Source organism: Schistocerca americana, chromosome 4 (assembly GCF_021461395.2).
Source record: "Schistocerca americana isolate TAMUIC-IGC-003095 chromosome 4, iqSchAmer2.1, whole genome shotgun sequence".
Taxonomy (NCBI): Eukaryota; Metazoa; Arthropoda; class Insecta; order Orthoptera; family Acrididae; genus Schistocerca; species Schistocerca americana.
The window spans coordinates 359,044,680-359,069,934 of record NC_060122.1 but is presented as its reverse complement, the minus strand read 5'-3'; the positions used below and the strand labels follow the sequence as shown (position 1 = coordinate 359,069,934).

Here is a 25,255-nt window from a genome sequence, read left to right as displayed (position 1 = left end):
ATCAGTTGTAATTTTTTATTTGTAGTTCACTGTCGCTATCTGAATTTACATATTGTCATTTGGAGACAGTGAGTGGAGCTGTGGGCGCTAGAAAATGGAGTACCAAATGGAGAAATCAAAACATTTCTGTTTAGTTCAGTAGAGGGGTGACAGCAGCTTTGACAGCCAGAAACATTTGTGCTATGTATGGGAATAATGCTGTTGGATAGAGCAGGGTAATAAAATGGTTCCCCATTTTAAGGAGGATCATTATGACAGCGACTCTCCACATTCAGGAAGACATTCGGGGTTTGAAGAAGATAGTTTAAATGCATTAATCCCCTATGATCCACAACACTGTACTCGAGAATTAGCAGAGCTGATGAACTGTAATCATTTCGCCTTCATGCAACATTCGCATGCAGTGGGGAAAATTCGAAAATTGGGTTTGTGGGTACCACATTCTCTAAGCCAAAATCACAAAAATCAGTGAGTGGGCTTATGCACATCTCTGCTTGCTCATTATCAATTGGCTTGAGAACAACACGTCCATTCCTATCCTGTATCATTACTGATGACAAGAAATGATGTTCCTTATGCTAACATAAAGAAAAGAAAGGGAAGGTTGAGCCCAAACAAAGTATCAGCTCCCTACACAAAGACCTGCGCACATCAATGAAAGATAATGTTATGCATCTGGTGGAACAGTGCCAGTGTGGTGTACCATGAATTGCTTCCCCAAGGGACATTTATTCTCAACAACTGAGATGTCTCGCAGACTCAGTCCAAGAACAACAACCAAGAAGACTGTGTAAAGAGATACTGCTGCACAATAACACCCGCTTGCATTCTGATAGATTGACAAATGACACTATACAGGAGTTTGATTCAAAGTCATTACACACCCACCTTATTCACTTGATCTTAGATTTTCACCTTTTCTGCACTCTATCGAACAACCTTCAAGTAACTAGCTTTCTGGATAAAAATGACTCGGAACATGGCTTGATGAACTTTTCACCTCAGAATCACATGATTTCTACTGTTGCAGAATTGAAAAGTTAACCCAGCATTGGCTGACTGTTGTAAATAGTGAAGGACAATATATTAATGATGACTAAAGTCTCTGTTGTGGGTATCTGTTGAGTTTATTAAACTTCTGCTAAATGCTATGAACTTATGCACCAACCCAATGTATTAGATCTAATGATGTCAAACAGACCTCACCTCTTTGAGGAAGTCCAGATTTAAACTGCTATCAGTGACCATGAGGCAGTTACAGTGACAATGAATACTATAACACACAGGGCAACTAAAAGAAGCAGAAAGGTTTATGTCATATCTCAGTGAGGAACTTGAAACTTTTAGCTCTGGACAGGAGCATCTAGAGGAACTACGACTCAAGTTTAAAAGAATAGTTGTCCATCCACTGGATGGATATGTACCCAGTAGGACAGTTCATTCTGGAGAGATCTTCTATGGTACACAGTCACTGAAACAAAACTTCTAAAGAAATGCATGCTACTGAATAATAGGTATAAAACAGAGCATTGGGCTATAGATACAGAGCTGCTGAAGAAATGCATTTGACAGTCAAGAGAGCAATGTGTGAAGCCTTCAATGACAACTGCAGCAGAATATTGTCAAATGATCTTTCATAAAACCCAAAGAAATTCTTGTCATACGTAAAGGCTGTTAGTGGCACCAAAGTTAATGTCCAGTCACTCATGGATGGGACAGGAATTGAAGTTCATAGTACCAAAGCAAAAGCAGAAATGCTTAATACTGTTTTGAAATGTTCATTTACTGACCCAGCAGTATTGCCCCAATTTAATTCTCATACCACTGAGAAGATTAGTGAAATAGATACTTGTGCAGGTGACATTGAGAAGCAGTTAAAATTGTGAAAATTGAGCAAAGACCCGGGGCCTGATGGATTCCCTGTCAGATTCTATACCCAATTTGCAGCTGAGTTAGCCACTCTGTTGACTGCAGTCTATCATAGAACATGCTTGCCATCTCTTTATTGTAGAATTTTTGAATATATTTTGACATCAAATATAATGAAGAATCTAGAAAAGAGTGACCTCCTCCATACCAACCAGCATGGATTTTTAAATATGAACTATGTGAAACACAGTTCACACTTTTCTCACATGACATCTTGAAAGCTGTGGTAGTCGCATAGATGCAGTATTTCTCAATTTCTGAAAAGCATTTGACTCAGTACCACACCTACACTTATTACAAAAGTACAATCATATTGGGTATAAGGTGAAATATGTGACTGGACTGAGGATTTCTTTGTAGGGAGCATGCGGCCTGTTATCTTCAATGGAGAGTCATCGACAGATGTAGAAGTAACTTGGGATGTACCCCAGTGAAATGTGATAGGTCCCTTGCTCTTTATATTGTATGTTAATCATCTTTCAGACAATATTAATAGCAACACCAATCTTTTCACTGATGATGCAGTTATCTTCAGTGAAGTACAGTCTGAACGAAGCTGTACAAATATTCATTCAGACCTTGATAAGATTTCAAAGTGATGGAAAGATTGACAGTGTTTTAAGTGTTACAAAATGTAAAACTGTGCACTTCACAAAATGAAAACATGTAGTATCCTCTGAATGTAATATCACTGAGTCACAGTTGGGATCTGTAAGTTCATACAAATACCTGAGGCATAACACTTAGTAGGGACATGAAATGGGATGATCACATAGGCTCAGTCATTGGTAAAGCAAGTAGGAGACTGCAGTTTATTGGTAGAATCCTAGGAAAATGCAATCAGTCAACAAAGGATATTGCTTATAAATCACTTGTGTGACCCACCATAGAATATTGCTCAAGTGTGTGGGAGCGTACCAAATACAACTAGCAGGGGATATAGAATGTATACAGTGCAGGGGAGTATGAATGATCACAGGTTTGTTTGACACACAGGAGAGTGTCACAGAGATGTTAAAAGAGCTCAACTGGCAGACTCTTGACTAAATGGAAACCATCCCGACAAAGTCAACTAACAAAGCTCTGTGAACCGGCTTTAAATGTTGGCTCTAGGAATATACGAGAGTCAGTCCATAAGTTGCGACAACTATGCTATATCGTGCTAACTTGTGTCATCACCATATTCACAGTAAATACATTTGAAAGCCTGCAGCAAACAGTGCTGAAATCAACTGATAGATTGTGACTGTACCTCTAAAGACATTACAGGATCTTATTGAAATTGAGTTGTGCCTCATAATTATTGTGTCACCCTACTCAGTATGCTATTATTGTTGATCTGATAATATATGAGATCATTTTGTTAAAAATTACATTCAGTTCCATTCATATTGAACTTTGTCCATCTTCAATTAATGACAGTCTAATTGTTATAAAAATCAGAATGACGCTATTAATTACTGCAGTGTTGCATCGTGTGTGGAATCCACACACAGTACGATGTTGCATTCTACATCGAGCATTGATTTCCTATCAGAGAGTACTGATCAGTACCAATTTGTTAAATTTACATTCACATTTTGTTTGAGCTCCACAATAACATTTTCATTGATAGAGGAGCAGTCAGTTTGCCTAGTTGCTCATTGATCCAATTGTTTGCAGTGCTAAATGCTTGTTAGACATTATGATGACATGGTTACTTAAAAATATATATAAATTTTCTTTAAACATAATAATGGTCAGTTACTAAAATGTCTTAGATTATCAATGCACTCTTCTGACTGTGTGCATGCTACTTTTATGGGTAAAAAGTGGATCAAATAACCTATTATTTAAGCAAATAATGTACTCATCTTTATACGTATCTTCATTGAAATGTTGCTGTTTTTTTAGGTAGTATGGTGAGTCTTTTTTGCGGAAGGGACACCACTTGTTGATGTGTGTCCATCTTTTGATTTATTTGCCTTCTGTTTTGTGAGTGGGCAGAAGCATATTTTAACATTTGCTTTAAAAATGATATGTCACAATAGAAAGTCGTAATGAAAAAGACTTCACATCTTTCACCAAACCATATAAAATAATCACACCATGATGTGCTTGATACAAAATGCGAGCCCTTGTACAAATAAGTGCAATTACACACATTTTTCAGAGAACAAGAGAACCACAAACTGCTTTCAAAGACATGCAAATTATGATGTGTATATGTGGACTGCAAATTACTAACTAAATCTTGGCACATTTTTTACTATTGTTCATAATCTACATGTTTGCACCAGAATATTCTGAAACCTCCATTGTCAGACTAATTATTGTGTTAAAATCCAGTTTTCTTGGCAGAGAAAATTTAGATGAAATTGTGTGTTTCTGTGAATAGAAAAATTTAAGAGCCAAAATAATTGAAAAGATATGGGAAATGACCATGAATTGAAAATTGCAGTTTCCAGAAAATAACACAGAAAAGCTGGTTTTCATTATTTCATTGGTTTGTTGCAATGCAGTAGGTGATAATGACTCGGCAGTCAGCCCAGCATATAGCAAGAACGTCTTCAGCAGCTAAAGGGCTATAATATGATGCTCTTATTCTATATAATGATATGGATACACAGCTGAATTAAATGTTATTGGACCATATTGAATCATAAAAAATCAGTGTTTCATATCATTCGCAAACAACAATTTTTAACGTATTACTGACATTGTTGGCCATTTCATGTACAAGTGAATGATTCCTTGTCATTGACCACGTATTGTTTCTGAATATAGATTATTTGTAGCTCTATTGCCTTGGCATCATCAGCGAACACTAAAACCACAATGTACAGATATGTGAATGGCTTGAAGATGTCTTAAGTAATAGGACCTAGTGTGTTGTCCTCAAAGGCGAGTGTTGGTCAGACAAGACTATCATCAGGAGTCCCCTGAGAGGTGTGATAGGACCGCTGTTGTTCTCTACGTACATAAATGGTTTGGTGGACAGAGTGGGCGGCAGTCTGTGGTTGTTTGCTGATGATGCCGTGATTTACGGTAAGGTGTCAAAGTTGAGTGACTATAGTAAGATACAAGATGACTTACACAAAATTTCCAGTTGGTGTGATGAATGGCAGCTAGCCCCAAATGTGGAAAAATGTTAGATAATGTGGGTGAGTAGGAAGAACAAACCTTTAATGTTTGGATACAGTATTACTAGTGTCCAGCTTGACACAGTCAAGTCATTTAAATATCTGTGTGTAAAGTTGCAAAGCGATATGTGGTGGAATGAGAATGTGACAACTGTGGTGAGGAAGGGAAATGGTAGACTTCGGTGTATTGGGAGAATTTTAGGAAAGAGTTGCCCACCTGTAAAAGAGACCACATATAGGGCACTTGTGCGACCTATTCTTGAGCACTGCTCAAGTGTTTGGGATCTGTACCAGGGCAGATTGAAGGAAGACATTGAAGCGATTCAGAGGAGGGCTGCCAGGTTTGCTACCGGTAGCTTCGAACAAAACATAAGTGTTACAGAGGTGGGAATCGCTGGAAGGAAGGTGGCATTCTTCTTGTAGAACACTATTGAGAACATTTAGAGAACTGGCATTTGAAGCTGACTGCTGAACAGTTCTGCTGCCACCGTCATTTTTCCCTCGATCTATTTGCGAATGGAACAGGAGGGCAAGTTACAAGCAGTGGTCCAAGGTACTCGCTGTCACACACCTTAAGGTGGCTTGTGGAGTATCTGTGCGTATGTAGATGCAGCTGTAGCTCAATCAAACGTAAAACAGTTGTACTGATCATGAAGACTGATGAGACTCACTTCATTTTTTACCTTAAGAAGAGTGCTGTAGTTTCATTATCAAACAATGAGAGCAAGTAATATGGAAAAAAAGAACTAATTTATTTTCAAGTGAGACACTTGCATGCTGCCTGAAATGTACATAAATGCACAAGAACATCTCATTCATGACTTCAACACACATGTGCGTACACACAAACACACACACACACACACACACACACACACACACACACACACACACACGAGCATTGACTCTGGGTCAGGCCGTGGCAGCCAGAGACAGTGGTTGTGTGTGTGTGTGTGTGTGTGTGTGTGTGTGTGTGTAGGTTGTCTATTTCAGAAGAAGGGCTTCTGGCCAAAAGCTTAAGTGTTTAGTAGTCTTTTTGTTCTGCCTGTTTGCGACTCAACATCTCTGCTATATTGTATATGTCTTAGTTATATATTAGTTGTCTAACATTTTGTGTGTTTACTCACATTTCAGATGGAAAGGAAGCATCTACAAGCTCCTTTGGCCAAATTTTTTTCTTTATGGTGCTGTTTATTTTGCACTCAGTTGTGTGTATAGGTTTGTACTGAGTGAAGAAAACAGGCGGTAAGTGGTCAAGTATTCTCTGATTATACTGATATTAAAAGTGCACATTTATTTGAGCTTCAGATTTGTTTTCATTGTTTTCCAACCTGTCTTGGGTGTATTCCAGCACTGTGAACAATTTCTTAGTTTGACTTCATTTTAAGGCTCTTTTTATGAAATTTACTGATTTACAGGCAAAACTGCTTAAAATTTGGACATGAGTGATTGTTCCTCGTCATACTGTGTTATAAATACAGATTTTACTTTCAGAGTGTAGGTTCACATCTATCCTAGAACTGTACTAAGTAAAATTTAAAGAAATCCAGGTTGAACGTACCGTTGGTGGCTAGACTTTTGAGATACTGTATTCCACTGAACAGATGATGCATCTGGTGGTGTACGAGGTGCGACAATAAAGTAATGAGACTGATATGAAAGAAAAAAAATGTTGCTTACCATTTTAGTCAAGTTTAGTGTTGTCTCCTTCAAAGTAGTTCCCTTCTGATTGCACACAATTTTTTCAGCGCTTCTGCCACTGATGGTAACATTTCTGGAAGTCGTCTTCTGTAATATCCTCAAAGACCCTCGTCACAGATTTTTGGACATCTTGTGTTGTTTGAAAATGGTGTCCCTTGACCGCCGTTTTGACTCTTGTAAATAGAAAAAAAGTCACATGGAGTGATATCCGGTGAATATGGTGGCTGTGGTAGTACTGAAATTTGTTTTGAGGTTAAAAATTGCTGTACTGACAGAGCAGTTTGGGATGGCGCATTATGATGATGCAGATCTTCAATTATTATTAGACGAACCATTTCTCGATTGACGTTCAGTTCTTCTGCAGTCATTTCCACGGATAATGTTCGATCAGATTGTACAAGTTTACGCACACTGGCCAAGTTGACATCCGTCCATGAGGTTGATGGTCGTCCACTACGGTTTTCATCTTCAACATTTGTTCTGCCTTCACTAAACACTTTATGCCAACTAAAAACTTGAGCTCGTGACATAACTTCCTCTCCAAAACCCTTCTGAAGCTTACCGTCAGTTGGCGTCACATTTTCACCCAATTTAACACAAAAAGAAATGGCATACCATTGCACAATATTATGTGGTTCCATTTCTGTGACGAGAGACACAAACACGAGTTAACTTATTACAGCACAACTCATGACTGGGCAGCTTCATCGATGTGTCGCTTGGACTAGAAGCAGCTTACAGACCAAGATCAAAGATATTGTGCCTATGCAAGCCTGCAGAGTTGCCACATCTTGCTAAGAAAATAAGTCTCATTACTTTATTGTCGCACCTCATATATGTGCAGTCACAACACGGGAACATCATAGACATGTTTAATTTTAGAATCACTATCCCACTGAACATGTAGATGGTGTATATATCCAGCCACAATGCTGAAACATCACAAACATTTTTAATTCTAGAATCACTCATGAACGGAAAAGAATGAGTTTAAATGGAGTGTGATTGTGAGAGCCCATTATGTTGAGCAGTCTGTTGGATATTCTTCTCAGTACTACAGAGTTCCTCAGATATAGTTAAAGTATGTAAATCAGTGACAAAGTAGGACATTGAGGGGTGATAACATACAGTTAGTATGGGTGTGATGCTGCCCAGTCACTGATTCTTACATGAACAATGCGTGACGTTGCTGAGTAGTGGAAACAACGCTATCATTGGTCAGTGGAACAGTTTATTAGATTTTTCGGAATGTGAAATATAGTGCATTTAATGTGATGATCCAGAGTTACTTTTCCTGGATTTGGATCTGACTTATTTTTGCTCAGTAGCAAAATGAATGTGAATGTTTATGAAAACTTTTTCAGCAATAGTATGCTTCCCACACTGACACAGTTGTTTGGAGCCAGATCTGTTCTGTAGGTGAGTGACAATGCTCTTGTCCACAAAGCTCAAACTGTCACATTGTGACTTGAAGAAAATAGCCTATGTTAGTGGGACTGGACTGCTTAAAAACCCAAGCTGAACCTAGTTGGACAAATTTGGGATAAACTAAAGTGTTGTTTGTGTACCCGATCAGTTGCTCAAAAACACCAACTGCCTTTCTTGAAGATTAAATTTTATAACAATTGCAAAAGGTGGCCCTACATTCTATTAGTTGTGTGTCTGCCATCTTTGGAACAATGAGTAATGGGTGTCCAGAAACTTTGGGCCATATGGAATTACATCACAGTGAAATGTTACTTGGTAATTTCACCGGGGTTGTTAGTGAAGGCCAGTAATTTTGAAGTCAAAGTTTTGTCCACAAGCTTTCAATTTCCAATAGGTGTCTGGCAGTAAATTATGCGATAGAAATGCTCAGCTGAAATTCTCCTCATTCCAATCTCGTAATTTCCCTGCCATTTCACATCCAGTTCAGATCCCCTTACAGTATATTTTGTTGTGACTCCATTGTTTCCTCCAGACACTTGTTGCCTTACAATTTTTTGAAATGTGGGTGCACTCATGAGAAATTGTACTAAAGATGTATACTTCGTTGAAGAGAGAGCACTTTTTTTGTCATTTGGCATGTAACTTGACTGTGGCATTGTTTGACCTATTGCTGGTAGTTGGTCTGACAGTCTAGTACAAGATGTGCAACACACATGATACCAGTGTATTTGATGACAGTTATTTTGTGGGTGCTGATGTTTAGGACAACATTACTGCATAGTAGTGCTGCCATTGAGCTTTTCAGGCCCCTCTATATTGTGAGTAACTCATTTTCAGATAAACCTTTGCCAGTGTCATCTGTCATGGACAACTGTGCTGATGAAAGGGACCAACTGTTGACAGTCACATAGTTTAACTGTGCAATAACACACCACATTGCAGAAATCAATCACCAATCCAGTGCTAAACAGTGAACAGCCTTGCCAATCAGAACCATCGCTTCACTATTTGGTACAGAAACCATTGCCCCTCGTGTATTTTTGTCTCTGAGTGACACGTAACATGCAGATTAACTGTTGTGATGGTGTTCGAAGTCTTTGTTCCATCATAAGTTAATTAACACTGTCCAAACAGTTAAAACTACAAAAGAAACAAAACACTTCTCTGGTCTCAGTGTAACTATCTGAAACACAAGTAAACAGTTTAACTCCCTCAAGGGAATTGTGAGTTCATAGGCTGTGGAATAGGAGTATGTGGTGTTACGTTTTGTACCAGCAAAGGAACAGCAGCAGTGAGAATGCAAATTCTGTTGGTTACATTGTCCATGTAGAAAATGATGACATTGTCTTGGATCATCTATAAGTGGTGGCACTGTGATACTAGAACACCCGAGAACAGTGCAACGCTCAGAAAATTCACTTAATCTGTAAAGTAATTGGCTCATGAAGCAAGTGTGTGGTATAAGCTGGCCTAGACAATGAGTAAAACTGGGACTGTCTACCATGAGAAACTGTTGAGAATGTATCAATCAAAGCCAACAAGTCAACAGAAAAGTTGTGCTGATGGTGTGTTTCAGTACAAAGTGGCTGAGGCATGTCAACACCATGTGACTCCACAATGGATAGGAAAGCTGGTACCACCACAGGTGATCATAAAACTTAAGATTTGCTTACAATCATGTATGTAGATGCAGACATTCAGACTACCTTTACTCATAGTTGTGATAAGTGTGGCTCATTGCTATTCAAGTAGGATACAAATTTAATCTTTCTCCAGTTTAACTTACAGCTACTAAATAGTCTAATATCTATGTGTCCTGGAGCAAAGGGCTATTTTTGAGGGCTGGGCACCTAGTATGACCAGCCATATTGAATAGTCCCACGTAAGTGGTGTGCATTCATTCTTAGTGGGTGAAAGGCATAGGCCAATAAATGAACATGCTTGACACTAGCAAGTTGTCCATTCTGTGACACTATCTGTTCCTTGCCAGTTAAAGTAGCAACAGTATAGGTACTTTGTTTGGGTAACACCTCAATGTCTCTGATGAAGCAATTGGAATATTTCTCCTTGCAGTGCAGTACTTGTGCTCAGAAGGAGATTGTTAATTTCTGGCCAAGGGAGGGTATCTCTTTTTTTTTATCATTAAGTCATACTGAATCATCATTTGTATGATGCAACGTTGATTGATAATGGAGTTAGTAGTGGTAGCTGTGCTGTGCTGTTTGTTAGGTATTTTGACAGTGTATTTGAGGTGTGGTCCCATGGAATTAAGACACTACCTATGTTTCTCCAGTATTTGAACTTAATCCACAATGGCAGCTTGTTATTTCGAAATGTTATGATTAAAGGAAATGATGACGTAATGTTGAGCCTTTGTGCCTACTGCAAACCAACTCGCAGAGTTTTAATACGAGTGCAAAAGCTGTCATCACCTACGCAAAGTGGTGGGGTCTTACACTGCTAGGTACGTAAAGCACATGTAATCCCAGGACCTGACAACCAGCTAGGTGAACTGCAATAGTTAAAAACTGTATTCCAACAAAATGATTAGTCAGATAAACAGATACGTAATAATGCTTTCTGGTCAAAGTGACTTAAGTGTAGGAATGTAAATAAAGATGCAGAAACAACCACTGCAATGGCCTTCCTGCCTTATGTTGGCAGCGTGCCTTCAAGGATCAAAAAGACTCTTAATATGACATTAATTGCACTTTTATGTCCATCTGCAAAATTGAGAAACAGTCTTGGCACTAGAAAGCATGGTGTACACAGGATCTCATGACAGTCTCATATTGGGCAGAGACATTGCATTGTGCAAGAATGTTGTGCCGAATACCATAGACAAATATGCTAGGACCGGCCTGGTAAATCAGTTGAGGTAGAGTACTGCCTTATTGTGGGGCCTTACATGTTCTAAAGAAACACTCAAGATTTTTCCTTTGTATCATCACTCTGGGATTGCATTTGTAAGGAAGTCATACATGTCTGTACAGCAGTTAGTCTTAACAGGGGTGTAGGATTCCAAATAAGTACTGTCTGGAATGTAGCACTGGCTGCCATTAAATTAATATGTAACGAACAGCCACTTCAGATTTCTGACCTGACACAGTGAACTGCAGAGAGTTAATTCAGCTTTCAACTACAGTAGCATCTGGCAGTAGTCATTTCCCACTGTGCACATGCAGAATGCCTCCCTTTGTCTCCCAGTAGTGGCACTAAGATCGCTACTTTCATCTAAGCATGAGTGCCTCTGTGTGTGTGTAATTCGTGCTCCTGGCTTTGAGAAATTCTGACACCGCCAACACATGAGTATAACCGATCACTTCTTGCAATAGTAAACATAGCAATAGCAACTTCATGAAGGTTTCAAACTGTTGTTTTGACTAAATATTTGGTGACTTGCACCATTTTATGTAGCAGCAAAGTGAAGAAGTGTTTTTGCAGTAGTTCAACTTGTTGTATGGAACAGTTTCTGAAATGGTATCGTTTACATCACACGAAAAAGAATCCAAAAGCTTCAAATGCATCCATCCCAAAAATGTTAAGCATTGTGTCGTTATATACAGTGCCTTGCTATCAGTGCACATACAGCAATCTGGTGTATTAAATCATTTTATCTCCAAAAACTTTACTGTCATCTGTAAATTAAGCCCCATGAAAGAATTAAAAAATCTTTAATTGTGTAGTTTCTTCATTGTACACCACTTGTTACAGAAATGTTTCCAGTATGCCAGAAACCTCTTCATTTTGAATTTTCTCTAAACGTTGCTCTGTATACATTACAGATACTTCTAACAATTTTGTTTACCTATTGGTACGAAAAAGTGATACATTAAATGTTGATAGTTTCTGAAACTTGTTAATTAACATTAGGTTTTCTGCTGAAACTATGTGCATATGTTAAGTTTTGCTTTGGAAGCCTCTACATCATGACTGTCAGTCTATTATGTTGCTTCCTTGTATCTCATGATAATTAGAATCTTTTATGTTAATTCATTCTGACCTGAATAGCTCACTACTCAACCCTCCATCCCCCCCACCCCACCTCTCTCCTGTACCATGGAAAAAAGCAACTCCTCACATATGTTAGGTTGGTGCATAAGTTCGTAGCATTTTTGTTTTGTTTTGCAATTTGGTATTCTGGTTGCTACAGATTTATTTATTGATTGTCATTCTGTTATTTGTAGTTTACTGTTACTATTTGAGTTTACATATTGTCATTTTGTCATTTAGAGATGAAGAGTGGAGCCGTGTACACCAGAAAATGTACTGCCTAGTGAAGAAATTGGAACTTTTCTGACATATTCTTCTGTTTGAGTTCAAGTGGGGCGACAGTAGCACAGGCAGTCCAGAAACATCTGCACTGTGTATTATGGGGATAATGCCATTGGATAGTGTGTAGCAAGAAAATGGTTTTTCCATTTTAAGGAGAATCATTTTGACGTTAGTGACTCCCCGCATTCAGAAAAACCTTCCAGGTTGGGTGGACATCATTTAAATGCATTAATTCACAATGATCCACTTCAGTGTACTCTAGAACTGGCAAATGTGATGAACTGTGATGTGATCATTTCACCATCATGCGAAATTTGCATGCAATGGGGAAGGTTGAGAAATCAGGTGTGTGGGTACTGCCTGCTCTAACAAGGGAATGGGCCAGTAAGACATGTCAAAACCTAGCCTGAAATTTTTTACACTGGAAGAAGACAACGAAAGAAATGCACTGCCAAAATTTTATCTGCTAAGAGGCACTGCAAGGATTTTGTAAAAGATGTTGAAGTTACACATTTTCTGCCATGTGAAGAACAGCTTATAACAGCAGTTTGTACAGCTCTGCCTGCCTAGTGTGCAACTTGGCGAATCACTCGTGCAGTGCTGCATAGTGGAATTATCTGGAGTTCACAGACACCAATTTTAAGCACCTAAAGCCTGGTTTACATTGGAGCGAATGGAAGCAAGCATATGCGAATGAGCATTTGTGGAAAATTCACTACTATTCACTTGTATATGGGTAGAATTGTTTATACTAGAGGGAACGGAAGAGAACACGAGGTATCGAACATTGCCTGTGAAAGCTGTGTTATTAGTCTTCAGCTAATATTTGGCATACAGGATACAACTCTATCTTGTTAGAGCCGCAATGTGAAACTTTGATATTCAATGAGGATTATGATGTGTGGCAAGCGCACTGTTCTTGACGGAGTTTGCAAAATGGCACAGGGAAGGAAGAATTTAAGTGTCTCAATTTTTATGGAAGCGTGGGATGCTTGGAGATCATGCTCTTTACACGGAATTGCATCTCCATCTCTCCTTAGCATTGGCCTAAAATTTTCCTTGTATGTTGGCTGCCATTTTTCCCTGGCTTCTCATTACCATTGAGGGAGAATTTATAACCAGAACACTAATTACTGACTTCGAGTATCATCTTGAGGTGACACAGCTTGTGATTCCACTACTTATGTAAGGTCTAATGGTCGTATTCTTTTTTCTTTCCCCAAAAAAACAAGTGGTCTAGTGACAAAGCACATGCTTCTGTGCTCCAGAGAGCATGGGGTCAAAGCCTGTTCAGACCACAACTTTTTCACTATGATTTTTAATCGAGCGTTCACTTCTCACAGATGTTGGACTGGCCACAAAAGACATGTGGTTCGGATTCGACATTAAACTGCAGGTCTCAATTTTCTGATTAGGTAACTGGGGCGGGTTAGGGACACATAATTAGCTGCAGTGGCATCCAGTTGGAAGACCTGCAAGAGGCGTACTGGGAACACCAGACAGAATTCTCTTTTGCTCATGCTTGTTAGCTTGTTTGCTCTGGTGAAAACCTGGCTTAAACTATACAGACATTTTTTTGAATAACATCATATCAACAGTTCAATTCTTGGACATGTAATTCTGATAGTGGCTTGCAGAGAAAATAAACTCATTACAGTGTTTGATGTCACGGATGACTTCCAGCAATGAGGACTTGTAATTTCTTGAAATGAAATGTGTCCGGCAGTGCTACATTTTATAACAATTCCTGTAGGCCTTTCCTTATAATAATGTTTGAATGTTGTATATTTGAGTATCAGTGAAACAGTTCTTTGTTTATTCCCTGTAGTCGTCACAAAAATGCGAAGTGTATATTGAATGACAAAAACAAACATTTTTCATGCGCCAGGTACACCGGACAAAGGAAAAATTGATTCAGTCAGGTATTTCACAGTGAGCACTGGGATGGAGTCAGAAATGGTCCCAGCCATTTTTCTGCACATTGTACTGCATTCAAGGCATACTTGATCAAATTCGTAAAGCGTGACGAAGAAAACTGGTAATGTACAAATGACTACAGCTTAAGAATACTGTTCTGCTGATAAACCTGAAATGAGAGAAGGTATCAGAAATTATGTGTCTGATAATTTCCTGAAAAATCTTGTCCACTGTCAAAACCATTCTTTATTGAGAGGTTGAATCGCTTTAGTAGTTCCAGGCGGAATCCACATTACATCTACAGATTTTTCATCATCATCAAGAAAAACAGAGGTATCGTTATGTCCAGACCATGAGTCCAGCAAAAGCAATGAATTAGTTTCTGCAGGTGGTAGGAATATGTTTCAAATGAAATGTTGAAAATTATTTGTTCCCATTTTTCCAGATTTTGAAACATCGATTGTAAGATTTTTTGCAACTAAACAGTCCATTTCTTATTTTTGGTCCTAATTTGCCTTACAGTTCTTGAAGACAGATATACAGCTGCAGAAACAGTAAACCACTCATACTTATCATTGGCATTATTGTAAATGAGTGTGTCATTGCATTCATTGATTGGGCAACCGACTCCATCTTTTTTTCACACCGAAATGATAAAGTGCAGTGTGCATGCAGTTATTTTATGGAACCTGACTGATCAGCATTATAAACAACAGTCTCAGGGATAACAGCAAGTTTCATATTTATGTCAGCTATGAATTTCTCTACAGCATTGTCTTCGCTGGCAAGTGCTCTACACGTTTATGTGACATAAACTTTGTGATTTTGTGACTTTCTATTCTGTATGATTTCTTGAACCTGCATAGCCAGGTCGCTGAAGCCTGGAAATTAACAATTTCATGTCAGATGCAATTCGGAGGGCACAATCTCATAGATCTCCATTAGTAACAGTGCATAGCCTCTCACGAGCAGTTCTAAATTTTTCAAACAGTTTTTCATTTAGATGGTTCCATGTTTCGTTTGGCGCATATTTCCTACTTGTGTAATTCATTCTATACCTTTCGTACAGTTCACGTTCCGATTTTATGAAACAAAAATGCTTTTGCACACTGCGTAACTTGAAGCGTTTCTTCCCCCCCTTCCTTCATTTAACCAATATTTTACTGCCTCTTCTTTGTCACTGAAAGCTGTTGCAGTACGTGTTTTTTTTTTTTAGGCTTGGAAGGTATTCTTCATGAGAACTGTTACTGGCATAAGTGATGTCATCTGAACCATGATTCATGGAGTCGTCACAGTCATTTGCTATTTCTTCTCAAGTATCCACAATTTCAAATGAAATGTTGATATCATTCAAATGAATGTAATGGAAATCAACTAACAAATGACACATGTACATCTTCAGGAGAAGCAAGTGATTTCAGCTGGAAACAAAATTCTTCATATTTTATCAATCATTGAGAATGTTAATTGGCTTCCACATTACCGTGAAACTGGAAGAAAGAAAAAGGTACTATCAGCAGGCATCCCTTACAAAAACAAAATAAATATTAATTCAGCTATATCTGTATTGTCAGTACTTACCAATACTGTAAAAAGCAACTGATAATTTGTAATGTTATTTGAATTGCTAATTCGAGAGAATAGTAACTGTGTGCTGTAGTGTCACAGAAACTATCAGTGAACAGTAACTTGAAACATCCTTTACAAATTACAAACAGGTTGTCATGATTCCTGTTTACAAATGTATCACTGACTTCGGCTGTGTGTGTGTGTGTGTGTGTGTGTGTGTGTGTGTGTGTGTGTGTGTGTGCCTAGTTGTGCCTGCACAATTGGTACAGCGCCACTAGGGGTGTACATTTCTACCGCCGCCTGGCGCACTACGAATTTGGCAATTTTCATCTATTTTTTTTTTTTTTAATACATGCAGTGCCTCTTAGCAGCTAAAATTTTGACAGTGCATTTCTTTTGTTGTCTTCTTCCTAAGTAAAAAATTTGAGGGTAGGTTTCGACATGTCTTATTGGACCATTCCCTTGTAGGCCAAAATCACGAAAATCAGTGAGTAGCTATATGTGCATCTCTGCTTGCCTGTTGTCAATTAGCTCGTGAAACAGCACTGATCATTCCTATTCAGTATTGTTAATGGTGATGAGAAATGGTTCTTTATGCAAACACAGGGAAAAGAAAGGAATGGTTGAATGCAAACAACTCAGCAGCACCCCATACAAAGACCCGAGCGCATCCGCAAAAGATAATGTGAAGCATCTGGTGGAGTAATGATAGCGTGGTTTACTATGAATTACTTCCCTGCGGTGTAACTGTCACTGCTGACATTTATTGTCAACAACTGAGACATCTTGCAGATGCAGTCCAAGAACAATGTCCAGGAAGACTACTTAAAGTGATGCTGCTGCATGATAATGCCTGCCTGCATTATTTTAGACTGACAAACACTATACAAGAGTTGGGTTTCAAAGTCATTCCACACTCACCTTATTTACTTGATCTTGCACCCTCAGATTTTCAGCTTTCCAGCTCTCTGTTGAACAACTTCAAGGAACTTCCTTCCTGAATGGAAATGCTCTCCAAACATGGCTCAATGAGTTCTTTGCTTCAAAACCACGTGATCTGTACAGTTGTGGAATCAGGAAGTTACCACAGCATTGGCAGACTGTTGTGAATAGTGAAGGAGAATATATTATTGATGTCAAAAGTCTCTGCTATGTGTATCTGTTGTGGTTATTAAAATTATGGAAAAACACTATGAACATATGCACCAACCAATGTGTGTTGTCTCCTTACTTGGACAGCATATCAGTAAACATGTAATGATAATGATGTTGTCCAGAGTGTTATTGTTACTCACTTAATTATTAGTAGTATAGTTACATATGACACTAGTTTTTCATATTATACTGCCCTTTGAAGGATTAATGTGTCTAAAGAAACAAAATTATTGATATGATTATTAGACTAATGGCAACTACACTTCCTTTCACAGTCAATTAATGTGCTGACTTTTGTTTATTTTCAGGTTGTTTGAAAAAATTTGTCTTCACTGTCAGACATACGCAGACTTGATACCAATTGCTTTTATACTTGGTTTCTATGTTTCAATAGTCATCAAACGATGGTGGGACCAGTATATGTGCATGCCATGGCCTGATAACTTGGCCATGTTTGTTAGCACACTTATACCTGGACAGGTATGGTTATTAATGCCACTAAAAGTATTTATTTTTAATTCAGTGGGTAGGACTGAAGAGAACGATTGGCTAAGGTTGGCTAGAATTTTTGCAACTGTGTGTCTTGTGTCAGAAGTACTTGCTAGTTATATACATATGTGTACAGTAAAATGGGCGCCAAATATCTTGCAACCATTTAATGACAGTAAAATCTACCATTATTTCTGATAAGCATGAGAAAAACGGACTGGTTAAAATTGAAACCAGCACTTTAGTTCTGGATAACCAGTATATTTTGGTATTTTTTTTGTCTTGGTTACAACAGGTGTTTTCTATTTTTTACCAGTAATGGAAAAAACTGAAATACCAACTAGTCATAGCAGCAATGCTAAAATGTTTGGTTTTCAATGTAAGGAGAAAGTTTAAAACTTAGCAATTCATTCATAGTTAACAATAAAAATAGAAAATAGCTCATGTCTTCATAATATGGTTTTATTTTTGTATAGCTTTTGAAAATGGGCAGACTGGCATGAAAAATAGAGTTCTTCAACCTCGAGCGCAGCCATGGCTAACTGCTAGAATACAGTGCTTATACAATCCCCAATGTGTTCAGTCCATGCCAATCCATACTTTCTGTTTTCATGACTCTACTGCTAAACCGATTCCAATCGTATTTGGTTGGGGGATAGCTTGAACCCTGAGGAATAACACAGGATACTTTAGAGAGATGTATATTTTTTCAGTATTATTAATATTTTTGAACATGGTATACACTAGTGGTAATCAGACAATACTGGTGTGATGGTTGGTGACTCTTAGTGTCTATAGGTTATTTCATGACAGTGCAAATCTGAAGTTATTGTGTGCGTGGTTTATGACATTGAGTTGCTACACCATCCAGGATTGCTGGAGAGTTTTGGCGGAAATACAACAATAAAATCAGCCAGTAAGCCAGAGGACCATATTTACAACTGTTGCCCTGAGGCTCGCAAACATAAGTCTGATTTAGCACACAGTTCCAAAAGAGCTCAAGCTGCTAAAGTTACTCAAATCCAGTAAATGTCAGAGCACTCTCATGTCTGCCAGAACTTGGGTGCAGAAAGTCAGGTGAGCTACAGAGACATAGGAGCAGTCATGAGCCAGTTGCATTTTAAATGTTGAGAATCATGTGTTCCTTACAGGTTTCAAAACACTTGAAGTTTTTTATTCATGTGCAATGTGGCAGGCTGCTGATGAGGCTGCATTTGAATATGATCTATTATCTGACTGTGTTAATCATAAGTTAGTCATCGTTGGGGGTGGATCAAAAATGTAGGCACCATAGTGCATTACCACGGAAGGGAGAAACAGTTTGTATGTGTTGCTCTGGTGGCAAAATCTCACATACAGAACTAGGTGAGCCAGAAAAAAACCCTAAAAACTCTACTTATGCATGAATGTGATGAATCGAGGCATTTTTTAAATATAATTAAAAAAATGGAATGCATGATTTAAGATTTTACATTCAGCAAAATAATAGAAACACATTCATTATGTACCTGCATACAGCTTATAAATATGTCCTTACAGCACTGTACACACAGACACCTCATAAAATTACTAGCTTACTCATCACTCATCATAACAAAACTACTCATATGTGAGCAAAGCAGTGGGTAGCAGCTAGTAAGCATATAATTCATACGGTTATAAAGCTCAGTGTGTAATAATTCTTGGAATATTGTGAAATATTAAGCATTTTCATAAGAAAATTAAGTTTCAGAAGTGAATGAAATCTATCTAAGGTGGAGTGTGATAACAAATAAACTGAGTCAAACAGTGGAAATCCAGGATAAATGATGACAATATTATGAAAAGGATAGATTGCTACTCAGTATACAGTGGATATTCTGAATTGAAGACAGGCACAAGAAAAAGACTGCTAAATAAGTAAGCTTTCAGCTAGAAAGCCTTCTTCTGGGTAAGACAAAACACACACACACACACACACACACACACACACACACACGCACGTATGTTGACACACACACGTATGTTGACACAAACACTTCCATTTATGTGAATATGCGTATGCATGTTTTCTAATTCAGAAGAAGGCCTTTTGGCCAATAGCTTACTTGTTTAGCATTCTTGTTGTTGTGCCTGTCTATGAATCAACGTCTCCAGTATATGGTGAGTAGAAATCTATGCTTTTCATAATATTATAAACAATTAAACTGGCACATTTATTTGCTTGATTTCATATTGTTTTGAAAAGATTATCTAGTCATGACCAAAATTGTTTCAGATGACATAGTTTTGTAAAAAGGAAACTCGTTCTTAAATTTAACACCATCACTGTTGTCTGTCTGTGGTTTTTGGACACTCGCCATTGGTGCCCTTGTCCTGTTGGCCAATGTCTTCTTGTCGTGTCCATTTCTGGTAGCTATAAATGGTGGCAAGGAAAAAGGTTACAGTGTCTTGTGAATGTGAAACTCATGCAACTTGTGGAACCGCAGCAGCAGCAGCAGCAGCAGCAGCTGCTGCTGGAACAGCACTTTGCCACATTTTGGGTTTCTGATGATGGTCTTAAGACAGTTGCTCTTCCTTTTCTGGGCTTCCCTGGAGACATTTTTCTTACTAAAGAAGCTGGCTCCCCTCTCAAATCGAGTTGCACTCACATTCAAGAAAATGTGTTCATTGCTGTTGAACTATTATTCGCAACACTTCCATGTGGTTGTCTCATGCCTCAAGTTCCATCAATACCACAAGCAACCGGATCAGTCATACGGCTCATGGGTGACGGATTTGCAGGGACTGTCGGCATTGTGATTTCACTTGCACAAACCTGTCTTGAAAAACCTCATATTCAGAGTCCTTGATTTGAAATGTAGTCCAATTGACCCCAGTATGGAAGTATGCACTGCAGCCCTTGAGCTGGACAATCCTTCCTTGGACGATATTTTGAAAATCGCACGCTCTGTCGACATTTCACAGGCAACAAATGCAGGTGGCAGCGGTTCAGCCACCACCAGAGGGTCAAAATTCTCATAAGTCTTTATCTTGTTGGTATAATAATTCATCACTTTCAGATATGCCAGTGGCTTCTGAGCAGCCAGTCAAATTTGTAAGCAGTGGGGTCTCCCATCTTGTCCTGACTGTTTCACAATGCACGACTGTACAGACTGACCAGATCACACTGTGAAAATTTTGGAGCAACAATGAATGCCCAGACACATACGGAAACCTCCCCCATGTCATCCAGAGCACCTCTTCACAAAGCTTGTCAATGGCAATTTTTTTCTGCGATGATAGACCTTGCCAATGCTTATTTACAGGTAACACTGGATGATGAATCACAACACATATGGTTATCAATATACCCTTTGGCTTGTGTAAATACAAACTTTTGCCCTTTGGCATCTTTTCTGCTTCAGCAATCTTCCAGAGATACCTAGAATAGTTAACCACATCCATTCCCACTTGTACCAATTACTTAGATGATATAATGGCTATGCGTGCTATGTGCCAGGACCAGCGAAACGTGTGCACCCTCTTTACTATTTAGGGTGCATCCATTCTCTCAACAGTCACCTCCCACATCACCTTTTCCCAGCACATTGCCTTACATTCCGTGTTCCTTCTCCCAGATGGCAAGCTCCTCTGCCGGGACATAGTCCGTGCCTCCAGTTCATCTTTGAAAACATTGTCCAGAGTGCATCTGTCCATGTCAGGTAGGAGGTATTTGGTACTCCTGCCCAATAGTTCAAAAGCTCTCCAGAAGGCATGGACCCAGACGGCAGCCACTAGGCAGTGCTCCTAACATTTGTGAGCACTGTCATCACCATCTCAGTACTAGGCATGTGCCTTGCTTCATGTGCCAGCCTGTGAGCACTCACTGCAGCCCTGTAAAACGAATAGTGCAGGGGTCCAGACCTCAGCCGTGTTCCAGCTGTGCTATCGTACTGTTCATTGTACTCAGTGTTGCTTGATTCTTGATATTGCTATGTCTGGGCCCTCAATTTGGTTCACTCTCTGGACTTGTCATTCTGTTGTGTTGTCTTTGTTGTTCATCCATCATCGTTGTTGTCTGCACTTGGTTTTTGACGGTGCACCGTTGACACTCTTGGCCAGCCAGCCAGTGTCTTCTGGTCATGTCTGACTCCAGTTACTGTAGATACAACACCTTGCTGTGGATGATGAGTGTTTTTAGGTTAAACAGCATGTAGTGTATGGAATTTGTGTCAGCCATAAACTGATGTTGGTTTGTGGCGTTGTTAGCTACATTGCTAAAATTTATCATCCTCTTCTCTGAGTGTGAAGCAACAGTCATGCGAGAAAACAGTCTCCATCTGGTTGCAATTGTGATAAATTGTCTAGGATAAATAATATACCCGAAAGCCATATTCTTAGCCCAGTCTCATTTTGATGGTAAATGACAGAGTGTACAAATACAGTAAATCAAATACAAATTGGTCTAAATGACATTGGACTAGTAACAAGACATCACACAGGCTGTCAAGAATTTCAATGGTTTTACTCTCATGTGACAGTAAATTTTCTCTTTCACAGCATTTTCAATTAATAATAATGTGGATTTCTGACGAACCACATTGTACAAAATCATAACACAATATACAAAAATAATTTTTATCCTGTCCATGATTGAGACTGACTTTCTGTATTCTGATGTTGAAGATTTAATAAGTTACCCCCATATATAAAATTTTTATAGTCCTTGTAATAAAAAACTAAATTGCAGGCCTAACTTAGCTAACTTACCTGAATTCTGGGACATTTGTTTATCAAGCCAGTCATCTCCTTATAAAGCAAGTCATCTCCATACTAAAATAAGTTGCAAGACTATCAACAGTAGGTGAAGTGTGCATTGGTATAGAAACTGTGTCTGAATAGTTAATTGTGAAGTATTATTTTTCTTTGTATTAAAAGTGATTTTTATTTGCAGTCATTTGAGGTACAAATAGAAAAAAGAATTCTTTCTGCGATTCCTCATGAGCAGACTAACTGAACTAATGTAGAAAACTGAAGTAATTTATAAATATTGCTTCTCATCCTGTTTTTTCCTAGACCTTGGTTCATTGATAGGATATTAGGAAATACACTGCATCCACAAAGGAGACTGCTTACGAGAAACTTATGCAATCCATCTTGGAATATCGCTCAATTGTGAGAGACCCATATCAGATAGCACTAACAGAGGATGTTGAACATATACAAAGAAGAGGAGCATGAATGGTCGCAGGTTTGTTTGCCCAGTGTGAGAGCATCACAGACATGCAGAAAAAAATGAATTGGCAGACACTTGAAGATGAACACAAACTATTCCATGAAAGCTTATTTACAGAGATTCAAGAAACAGCTTTATGTGATGACTCTATGAGTATCCTACAACCGCCTATGTATTACTCCCATAGGGATCACAAAAGCAAAATTAGACTAATAGTCTAATTTCCTATGTTAGAAATGTGGTTTGGATGGTTGTTATTCTTACTGGCTGTAACATTTAAATAGCATTTATGGTCAATGTTATCACAAAATATCTGTTATTTTTATGTAATTAAAGCTTAGAAATCATGATCTGGTCAGGTGATTGAAAATTCTTTATTATTGGCTGATGCTCTGGCGATGTCAGAGGCTAGGAGTAAGAGTAAGCTATATGTGTGTTACAGGAGCATTAGCCAAAGTTACAAGGTTTTTATGTACTTTTTCAGCAAACAGAGTAGCTATTTAGTGATGGAAAATGCAATTACAACTTTTAAGTAACAATAGAAAGGAAATTTATGAAAACTGATAGCGGAAGCCTTGACAGAATTGATGCCATTGAAGCAGCGATATGTACAGTGACAGACATTCTGCTACATCATTAAACTTGCTCAGAACCAAGGAATTGTAGAACTTTTACAAATGGGTCTGTATATTATAACCAGATTGTTGACTATCAGTCATGTGCTATGACCCAAAGCACAATAAAATTTTTTTGGCAAAACTTAGTGCTGATTTCCTTTTTAGAAGACGCTCAGCAGAAAATCTATTTCCAGCAGGCATTTGGTGGTGCAATGGGTAACGCAACCGACTGCAGTGAAAGGGATCACATGTTCGAATCCCAGGAGGGTCACATATTTTTAAAGATTTTACACAAAATACGAAAATAGCTTTAGCAAGAACTGATTGTAGCAGTTGTTTCAATTCTGGGATTTGTTATATACAGCTTCACATTAGTCTTAGTCTGAGAAATGGACATACATTTACTTTGTGAACAAACAATTCACTTTTTTGGAAAGCATTACTAGGAGTGAAGATATCCGTACACCCACAGTACAATGAGGTATAGGACAATGAGGTTATATGGAGAGATGTAAAATATGTTCATGTCACCTGCATGTTGTACCTAAGTGCTGTGATGTTTGTGAGTGTAAACTAACATTGGCATGTGAAGCAGACTCACTTAATCTTCATGTAAGATGCTGAAACTGCAAAAGTATAAACAATAAGGATCCTAGCTCGATATTACTAAGATAAAAACAGTTTTTCTCATAAAGTAAAAAGTGTATGGTGATATTAACTAGAAAATATCTTTTTGAACATGAAGTGTGCGAACAGTGATTGGGAATGTAAGCACATGTAAACAGCAAGGAAAACACAATAATAATCTTTTCTGATTGGTGTGCTGAAGTTTTGTGATTGTGATTTGGCTATTATATATGAGGACTGTTGAGGTATTTTATGAATAAGTTAAAATCTTCTTTCGGGTTTGATTTGAACCAGCGATCTGCGGACATCAGTTCGTAAAATTCGATGGTCTACTGCTCTAACAGCAAAGCTACTGAACAGCTGACGTGTAGCTGGGTTAAACGACAATTTTCACTAGGAGTTTAATTTTGAATGATGATATTTTTCTTTGTGACAGTGGAAGAGCATATATCAGAGGTAAGTTAATGTTAACTTCACAGTGCAACAGATTTTTAATTAAGTTAGTGAACTTGAGTGTCAGTGTCATGGCAATTTGCTGGAACAATAAAACCACATTTTATGCATCTTCTCGTTCTCTGGAACACTCAAAAACAACTTTTCAGGAGTTTGTAGAGTATTTGTGCAATGTAGCACCACATGCCATTTGTACTCATTTTCTGAAACATAAGTTCCAAAACAAGACATCACTGTGAATTAGCATTATGCCAGTAGGAGCAGCGAGCTAGCCAGTGACGTCTCGGGCATCACATGACTCAAATGGAGCATTTTAGCGGACTTTCAAATTATTTGAATTTTGTTTCTGTTTTTATATAAGAATACTAAAATTTAAGAGGAAAAAAAGTGTGTTAGGAACATAAAATGACATAAGTAATTGTTTAAGACAATTTCCAGAAAATATTCTTCCCATGCTCCATATGGGAATAGAATGGGAATAATATGTAATAACTGGTATGTTAGGAAGTACTAGCTGCCATGTATTTCACAGTGGTTAGCAGAGTACAGATGTAGATGTTGACTTAACCCAAGTTCTTAAAGGGCTTTATGCTTGTATGCGCAGAAAATAATGTATGTTTGATTAAATGTTCCTTTGTAGTGTTGTGGCATACTGATTGTAGGAGACTCAGATTTGGCCGTACAGACTGGCGTTTACCTCAGTTTTTCATTGCACGTCACCAGGTAACAAACTGGCAAAACATCTTGCAAAAGCTTTTCTGTAATATCAGTTTACT

At 38.3% G+C, this 25,255-nt stretch overlaps 1 protein-coding gene across 2 annotated transcripts in view; it reads left to right on the top strand.

Moving 5' to 3' along the window:
- Positions 1–25,255, top strand: part of LOC124613197 — a 537,871-nt gene that overhangs the window by 429,427 nt on the left and 83,189 nt on the right. For both annotated transcript variants that reach the window (XM_047141859.1, XM_047141858.1), the window contains exons 5-6: positions 6,186–6,296; positions 17,405–17,576. In XM_047141859.1, coding sequence (XP_046997815.1) covers positions 6,186–6,296; positions 17,405–17,576 — 283 coding nt within the window. The remainder of the gene's footprint in view (positions 1–6,185; positions 6,297–17,404; positions 17,577–25,255) is intronic.